This window comes from Fulmarus glacialis, unplaced genomic scaffold (assembly GCF_000690835.1).
Source record: "Fulmarus glacialis isolate BGI_N327 unplaced genomic scaffold, ASM69083v1 scaffold1729, whole genome shotgun sequence".
Classification (NCBI taxonomy): Eukaryota; Metazoa; Chordata; class Aves; order Procellariiformes; family Procellariidae; genus Fulmarus; species Fulmarus glacialis.
In genome coordinates, this window is record NW_009233673.1 from 21162 (window position 1) to 30780 (window position 9619).

At 39.3% G+C, this 9619-nt stretch overlaps 1 protein-coding gene across 2 annotated transcripts in view; it reads right to left on the reverse strand.

Moving 5' to 3' along the window:
- Positions 1-9619, reverse strand: part of GTDC1 (glycosyltransferase-like domain containing 1) — a 125425-nt gene that overhangs the window by 18186 nt on the left and 97620 nt on the right. The window contains exon 5 of one of the 2 annotated variants that reach the window (XM_009585379.1): positions 1-22. This exon is cut by the window's left edge and continues 82 nt beyond it. The exons of the other annotated variant lie outside the window; for it this stretch is intronic. Within the exon in view, the coding sequence (XP_009583674.1) occupies positions 1-22 (22 nt within the window). The remainder of the gene's footprint in view (positions 23-9619) is intronic. 2 annotated transcript variants of the gene reach the window in all.

The window sequence follows — 9619 nt, forward strand, 5'->3', positions numbered from 1 at the left end:
TTCATGATCTTTGTCATGTTCCCTTGAAACAAACAGAACTTATCTCAGCATCATTTATATTTGCTTGTGAAATTTTTTTTTTCTTTTGTTTATCAGAACAGTATTTCTCTTAAATTGCACTTTTAGGGACTAAACGTCTTCAGTATAATTTCCCTCTTTGCTTACGCTGCATGGTTGAACATTTTCCTCAACCCAGCACTTGGGAATCAAAACTCAGGTTCCCTTGAAACAAACAGAACTTATCTCAGCATCATTTATATTTGCTTGTGAAATTTTTTTTTTCTTTTGTTTATCAGAACAGTATTTCTCTTAAATTGCACTTTTAGGGACTAAACGTCTTCAGTATAATTTCCCTCTTTGCTTACGCTGCATGGTTGAACATTTTCCTCAACCCAGCACTTGGGAATCAAAACTCAGTTTCATCAGATTCTTATCTCTCTTCCCTGTCTTCAAATGATGCCTTTACTCTTCAAATTACCACCTTTGAAAGTGAGAAGGACTAAGTAATATCTCACCTAGCTGAAGGCAAAATCATATTAAAAAAAGGGTAGGGTAGGAAAAAACCTTTTTTTTTTTTTTTTTTTCCCCCTGTCAAAAAATATGTATACAATCTCCATTACAGTTTATCCCCTCTTTCAGGAGGAATAGGTTAATCAAAAACTTTTGCTAAAACCATAGGATTTTCCAAACTGGAATTTTATGAACCCATGCTATACTCATTAAAAGCTTCTGACCCATTCAGTGCTTTAGGTAAAGAAGAAAGGAATAAACCAGCACAAGGCATTTTCTACCTTTTAAGGAGTTAACTGGAAGTCAGAACAGAAAATAAGCAACCTGTACTTATTTATAATTTCAGCTGAAGACAATATTAAAGGTTTCTATGGGTATGGCACTCAATGCCTTGAAACACAAGGTTGGTTATCTAAAAGGAAAATAAAAAGCCAATTTGCTACTCTATCTTCTTTACTAGCACAGAATGAAAGGTTCAAAAGATACCACAGATGATCTAAATTTCCCAAATTCGGTAAGTTATATTAAAAATTAAATGAGATAATTCCCCCACTCTAAGGTGAATATTATATCTTGCATTTAATTACTCTGCTTTAAATTATTGTATTTCAGACAGATGTGCACCACATGTCTTTAAAATATTTTGGTTTTATTTATTATTTAGAAAATTCCACTGTTTTCCTTCCTGTATTAAGGGAAAATCTATAGCTCAGCTGTCCTGGTGTCTTTCTTCACAGACTAATTTTGTAGAATGAATCTGTAGGTTTGTCACACTGCTATATGAAAGATTAATAATTATATCATTCAGGAAATCTGAAGCCAAATGACATCTGCAGCTCTACATGTGTTAATTTCTCATTCAGTCAATATTTTTGGTTTAGTGAATTAAAACAAATTAATCTTATAATTAATGTGACTTCCCTAGGTTGAGAAATCTTCAGGAATTGTGGAGTTTTCAGAAGTAGTTGCATTTTCTTAAAATAAAGCCAGACAATAATTACTTTAAGAAGTCCTCCATCTCCCAGATTTGTTTTGTTCCCAATAATAAGGAGGAATGCAACTGCATAAGCTTCGTAATTTGTTTCACATCTGCGAACCAGGAGTTTTCATGGTGGCTCCAGTAACCGAAGTGGATATGCGCACTGGCTCGGAGAGAGAATTTCTTCCAGTTGCAAAGATCCCAGAACTGCCTACTAGTTTGCTTGCATCCTCACGCTTAAAATAGCCACCTGCTTCTGGTAGGTACATTATGCGCAGAAACGTGTTTCCAGTGTTTTAGTTCCCTCCAAATGCCCAGCTGAAAGAGCCGAAATGGGATTACAACAGAGGATTCAGACTGGGCTGGAAGGGAACATCTCTCTTGGAAATGTGCAGGTTTGCAAGGAAAAGACCTTTGGTGCTGGGAGTCAGTGTGATTCGTTATAACGTTTCCCGTTAGCCTCAGTTTCCCCCAGGCAGGCTTTCGTGGGTACTTTATAAGTCACCCCCAGGAGCCCGTGCTGAGCTACGCACAGTTCATCCCGAGGTGGACCGAAACATCCCCGTACACAGAGCAGGCAGCCTCGACAGACAGAGCCACGATGCTTACGGGGATCTTTCCAAGCTCTTCACAGCCCCGCTATCAGCTTCGCAGTCACAAAAAGTCCTTCCAGCAAAGGATATGCTTTCCCTCTCCCTTTCCAGAAGAGACCAGGGGTCCCAGAGGCAGCCAAAAGTGGAGGATGTTGTTGGAGCCACATTGTCAAGGAGCTGGCAGGAGAATACGGAGCCTTACAGCTCGTCGAAGCCACATAAGCTGCACATATTTAGGAAAACTGATAGGAATTGGAAGTTGCAGCTTTGTTTAATAGGTGGGGAAGAACAGAAGGAAAATTTGGCACCCAGAAGGAATGCTGAAAGGGGAAACGTTTCCTTTGCACTGGAGCCTCTCTTATGGGTTTTCTGCTGTAGGTGATCCTCCTTCCATATCCCCTTTTAAAATATTTTGCTTTTATGTGATCCTCATAGATTTTAATGAGACATTTTGTGAATCTTGTAACTTTTCTATTTGGGAGGTCATCTTACTCGATTTATCAGTTCCTGCGACTTTTCCACATCACAACCATTTTGTTTTCAGTTAAGACCTACAGAAAGCCTCTAGCACGTGCACCTACAGACTGCAATGTATTACTATTCTTGCAAGTTAGTAAAGGTATAGCTGCTCCTGGCAGAAAGCAATAAATAGTACAAACCCACCTCTTTACTGCATCAAAAAGAAGAAGAGAGCTCTGTTTCTTGGCTGACATGGAGAAAATCATATACAATCCAGTCTGCCTTACTCAGCAACAACTGCTAAACACACCAGATTGTCATAGCAGTGATCGTGGAAAAAGATGAACACAATATGGAATGTCTGTTCTGTAAAGATCTGCTCAAAATGACGTGCACTTTTGGCTGCATCTGTTGCATTTTTGAGCTTTATTAAACAGTATTAATTATATATACTCCATTTCCTTAAGAACAACTGCGAAACTGTATAAAAGCTTGATACTAAAATGCAAACTTTTCTTCTAAGATATTACATTTGGCGAAAAATTAAGCTCATGTGATTCTAGGGTCTGGCTTTGTTGTTTAGTTTAGGTATTTGAAATGCTCTTGTATTTTTACTTGATTTGATATGCATCTGGTAAAGGAAAAATAAGAACTGGGCAAGGTACGAAGATGCTCTAAATTTCATTGTAAGAACATGAAAACATCAGAATGACCGAACTCCAGCTGTAAATGCCACAAAACAGACGTAGGCACCATACCTATACTCGGATTTGAGAGCACTGCCGTTGGAGATATTCAATCTCCATGTTTAGATACCGCACGCTAAATTTTTTCACCCAGGATTTTTTCTTTCTGAGTCTAAAACACATTTTAAGAGAGACATTTGAAGTCTCTCGTAAGGACTGGCTGAGGTTTAGTGGTCTGGGCATGGGAATGTGGCCCAGGGTTCAGCCTCCTTTAGTGGTTCCCTTTGCAATCTGAAAGAAGACTTTCAAGACTGCCCTTGAAATGGGGAATGGGAGGGTGGTGGTACCAGCAGCACCAGCATTGAGTCTCCATTATCTCTGCCTTAGATTTTCTGTTTATAAAATGGGTGTGACAGTATTATTTTTTCACCACAGAAGGATGCTGTCAGGATTAATTGATGACTTGACATCCCTCTTTTCAGCCTAAAATGATTAAAAAAAAGCAAATTCATAGCACTACGATGATGCTCCCCTATACAATCAATGGCAACAGTCTTCAAAACACCCTTCTGCTATTCAGGGATTTTGTGAATTCAGCCTGAGCCCTCGAGCCTTACCCATTGCTGGAACTGGAAGGAGAGTGCACAGAGACCAGCTAAACTGGAGTCATTCCCTGGGACTGCAGGATACCCATATCCCTGACCAGTGATGGAAAACACATTTAAAAAAAAAAATAAAAGAAATAGCAGAATTTGGCCCTTTACATTATTCAGTACAGATTCATCGCTTGAATTTGAATGAAATTCAGTAAGAGACCCATATGGTCTTCTGTGACTTAAGTTTAATTTTTGAAGTATATGTAAACTTATCATACACGGTGATAATCACAGTTATTTGGGATTTGGAGGAATACACATACAGCTATGCAATTAGAAAGCAGAAGAGTTGTGGAAAAGAGACAGGACTTGTTCAAAGGGGCAAAATAAATGCAGTCTCTTAAAAAAAAAAAAAAAATTAAAAACTATGGTTTATGCAAGTTAATCAGTAACATAAAAATGTTAAGCCAGGGGAGAAGGTCTTAATATTTGAGAAAATACTGCATAAAGGGTACGTAATGTTTGTGATAACAACGGCCCTGTCGTGCTATCTCTCAAGGTGCTACATATTCTGAAAGGGTTACAAATAAGCTCAGCGAAAAGCAATATTAAAAGGGCTGATCTTAATCTTCTTAGGACATTTAGCATGGGAGATTTTCAGTGGTAGAGAATCCCAAATTGTGAAGGCATGCAGCAATATCTCACTGTTTACAGTGCCTTAAGTCCAAGCAATTCAAACTGGGCGCATCTCCTTCTGCCTCCCCATTTCGTAAAATCACCTGAATATCAGATGGGCAAAGGTGGGAAATGGCAATGCTAAAACAGGTACAAAATCTTCAGAAGTTAAAGCTGCGTCTTAATTTTTTTTTTATTTTCTAGGACCTAAAAGGCAGATTTCTGCCTACCTGCGATTATTGCTAGAAAATGGCTGACAAAACAGGCCACTGAAGTATCACTCATTATTTATGAAGCTGGGCAGCAGTCGTGGAGACAGAGGACCGGCGAGCCAAGAGACACCCAGGGAGGGGAGGAAGGGACAGGGGACATCGGCCAGCGAGAGGCACGGCCGCGGCAGAGCACGGGGAGGGGGTGAGGGGCAGGGACGGGGCTGGGGAAGTCCGTGAGCACAGAATCAATAATTAAAAGTGAAGGAAATGAAGTTTCTGAGACACAGCCCTTGAAGTGGATGACAGTGGTCCTTTAGTTTTGGGAAAGCGAAATAGCGAGGAGCGAGTTTGGCAGCAAACAGGGCAGATGAGATGGGCAATGTAAAGGGGAAGAGAACCACAAGAAGAGGAAAAAAAAAAAAAAGAAAACAAATATTCAAGTTGAAAATTAAAGAATGATAGCATACCCAAACCCAGCGGTGGAAAAGATAAATAGAAGAGAAAAAGGAAAAGGCATAGGCTTGGACAAAATGAAAGAATACAGAAAAATCAGACTCGGAAATAGAGAGAAGCTGCAGAGAGCATTTGACAGTGCTCAGTGGTCAAGAAAAGGTCAGAAAAAAACCAATAGAGATATAAATTAGGAAGCAAAAATAAAACTGCGTGGTAATTAAAGGAGGAGAACCGAAGAGGAAGAGAATAAAGAGAGCAAAGGCACGCAGCGGCGTTAGCAGGGAAGCAGAGCACAGTGAGGATGGAGGACAAAAGCACCGTGGAGGAAAAGGTCGAAAACCTGCAAAATCCCTTGTAAAAGTTAACATTTTTTGAAAGAGTGGAGGTGAAGAAAAGCACGGGCAGTCACTGCTGCTGAGGGCTGCGAGGCGAGAAGCTGCACCTCTGTCACACCCAGAGCCAGGAGCTGGAAGGTGCCTTTATCCCAGTAACGTTCTTCGTCTGGGTGATAACAGCAGGAACTTGAGGTTCTTTACTGTTCTGACTGATACGGTACAGGCTTGGGGAGGGCGGTGGAGGATGCCACAGGCTGATAAGAGGACTCATGTGACATCAGCCTCCTGTTGACCCTGTATCTGTCCAGGGCATTTTCAAGAAGCGAAGAGCAGCACATCAATAAATGGTGCAGACTTTGCGTGCACACTCTGCTGAACTAAATAAAAATGGGGCTCCATTTCACGTCACACCTCACCGAAAGAACAAGATCCGTGATTTTTTCACTGTATTTACTATATTACACTTTTATATCTTATGTTAAATCTTGAGCTCAGCAAAATTTGCATATAGGTTTATTATAATCTAATAACATTAGAAAGTAGCAGCGTAGTCACAAAAAATAAGCCTGGCCTTCAAAACAGAGAATTAGAGAGTTCTGGTCTTTTCCTGACACTGATTTCCCATGAGACGGCTCTGCCCAGGTTTCCCCATCTGTAAGATACGGTCTTACAGGAGCTTTCATTTACAGAAATGTGGTGAGGGTCGTTGGAGTCAGTAAATACTTCAGGAGGATAATATGCTTCTTAAAGTAAGAGGACTCATGCTACAAGCCTATTCAATATACCAAATGAAATACATTCTAGTAATTATTTTCACGGAGGACAGAGGACTTCCCTAAATCAAATGACTTTAATATACATTTTCTATGTTAAGATTGGAAAAAAAAAAAGGGACAAAAAAATTAAAATTCTAATACCAAATTTCTGGTAACAATGCTCACGATAACTGCAAAAGAGGAAATATGACTGCCAGGAAAGAGCTATTAGAAAAGAAACAGGGGAAAAAGAAATAGCTATGAAAATGCAAACATGAAGGAAAAGTTAATTGCTTTCCATTTATTCAATTTATCACAGTATTTTTCCATCTTTTTCATTTCCAATATGAGGTAGACATAGACTGTAAATATGTAGTTAAGTCCAATGAGTTTTCTTCTTCAGCTGATACGCTTACAAAATGTCTTTGCTGTAATTGTGCCTCTAAACATTGTCTGGCATCATCAGCATCAAAAGTTACCACAATATCTAATACCCCCTCAGTTAATAGAAAATGGAGTCAAGTAGAAAGAAATGTTTTTGCATAAGTGTCACTGAAAAAAGGACTCTATAGAATAAATTTTAGCTAGCGATTTGGAGGTCCTACAAGCAAAAGGGTCCTGATCCTTGCCTGTGCTTGCAACACACCTCTGCAAGCCGAGGAATTAAAAAATGGCACTGGAGAGGCAAAAAGCAGCCAAACAGTACTGGCAAATACAGTGTTTTATTTTCTATTATAGCCCATGACGTATTTACAGTGAGGAGTGTGTATTTTACCTTCTGATTTTTTCAAATTGCTGGCCTGAGAAAAATGGGTGGCATTTTGCTTTACGCTGGAAAAGCATTTTCTCCTATCTTGTGTTATCTAGAAGAGATTCATAAAAAAAGAACCTTGGGAGTTTATTGTTTAGATTCTTCTTCTTCTCCCCTCACAATTCATGAAGAAAAACCTCAAAATAAAATATAGCGCATTCTCTAACCAAAGAAACCTCGAGATCAGCATCAGTCATGGAGCCTCCTGATTATTTCCTAAAGAGAGATTAACCTTTGAAGACAAAGACCGGCGTTTGGTCTCAGTTACCTTGGTGTAAAAATCAATGCACTTTCATTCAAATGCCTTTTCATTTCTTCTACTCCAACTTAGCAAACCTAGCTTTTCACAAGTATAAGATTCAGATAAAAAACATTTTAGCCAAATTTGCAACACAACCCAGTAACTGCTATGGACTACCCCCAAATAGTTTCTTTAAAAAAAAAAAATTAACTTCCTTTTGTGTTCCAAAGGTAACATAACAAATCGTTTCCTGTTGTCGGGAGCCATGGTAGGCAAGATAAAATAATCTGAGTGACCCTGACAGCCCTGATAACCAAACACAATATATCCTATTGTAATTTAACATACTATAAAAAAGTCATGTCATGGTAATAATAGATGGGTATGAATATGGCCAAAGTGGATAAAAATTTACTCAGGTGGTTCCTTAGAAGAACAGAAGAAGAATCAAACATAAGTGACGAGATAAAAACCATTTGCCTGGGAATGGCAATCCCACCATACAAGACCCTCTGTGATTTCCATGGTGGACTCACATTACCAAACTACAACTGCTTAATACTCCACCAGATACGCTGCCTGGGTCAAAAAATAAGTCCTAGTCCTTACTGAGTAATCCCCCAAGAGGAATTAGCTCGGGTACCTAACATGACTCATCCTTTTTGGATTTGTGAAGCTCTCGTCTCCAAGGATGAAGCTCCTAAGCAGGAACTTTCATGGCACCAAGACCAAGGCTTGAAACTCATTATTCAACAAGATTAAAGTAACTACAAATCTCATCGCTTTCAGAATGAGGAATCAACTCATTTCGCTGAGTCAGTTTTTGCACAAACACAGAGATTAGAGGACAAAGGGAGGAAAAAAAAAGGGTGAAAACATGGAGAAAAGGAAAGCAGGGGAGGAGAAGAAGCGAAAGGGAGAAGAGAGTCAAACGGTTGCAGTGAGGTAAGAGGAGGAAACTAATTAAAAAGAGCTCTGAAGGAAGAAACATAACCCCCCTATTACTGGTGAAAATAAGGAAGAATATTAGATCATTTGCTTAAGAAATATTTCATTTTTGTCTCTTGGAGGGTATTCGCATACTTTGGTCGCGGTACTGTGAATTACAAAGCGGGCTGGTGGCACAGTCTGTTAAATTTGCCTGGGATTTCTTATCACAAAACCTCTTCTGACCTTGTTTATGATGTAGTCCAAGACTAAGGCTATCTTGGACTATAATCTTCTAGAAAAATTCTGCCAAAAGTTTTCCAGAGCATCTAAAAAACAAGATTTAAAAACCCACAACACTACCCAGTAAAACTGCAAACCATATCTTGCATATATTAAATTTCAAAAAAGCCTCTATTTTAAGTATTTGAACCTCTTTTTTGTTTTAGAGTAAGAACTGAATATTTGGATGCGTTTGATTTTGAGTCAAAGATGTGCTTTTTGTTGAATGTGTTGGAAGCCTTCCTAAAAATGCAGCCAAGCCTTTGAAAAATTTTGTTTTGTGCCTGGTCACTGAACGGTCCACGTGTCTTGGGCACACCTTAGGCTAAAGCTGAGCAAGACAGTCCTACTGTCGCAGGTCAGGCTGCTCAAACCCAGGCAGGATCTGACATCTGAACTGAAAACACAGATCTCGTCTTCACTTTCAATTCCTCTGCTGGATTCAGAATAAAATTACTGGACTTTGCAGAATAATGAACTATTTTATATGCATTGAAAATAAGGAACAACAAGAAAAATGGAAGATTTGGTTAAGAAAATAAAGCGGTGTAAGGGATGGGTTGAAGAGGCAGAAAGTGGAAATGGTAATGTGTGCTTTTCTAGTTTGACTAAAACTCTCAGATGTAGACCAGAATAAAGCAAAGGGGACATATAAGATCTGATCAATATGACTAGTTATGCAAGAATAGCATGGCTAAGAAATAGTGTACTGAGTGAAGAAGTAGAGGAGATGGAGAAAATATACAACACAAGGCCAGTTCATATGGGAAAAAATGTGATAAGCTGAATAAGGGCACAAGTATAAGAGACCAAGAGGACAACACAGTCAGGTTGGACAAGGCGGCTTAGGAGAAAACAGGGACCAATGTGTTGTAAAAGGTCCCTTGCACAGACAGGGAGGATGACTGAAACGATGGAGAGAGAGAAAGGCTGAGAAACTGGAGAAAAATTAGATGTTAATTTACTGCACAAGGAGACTATATAGGAGGAGATGCCCGAGGAACTGAGCATAGCAAGGAGAAAATGAGGTTTGAAAGAGAAAGGCCAAGACCAGCTTGGGTGAATGGAGCAGAAAAGGATTGTTTTGATGGCAATAGATGGAAGA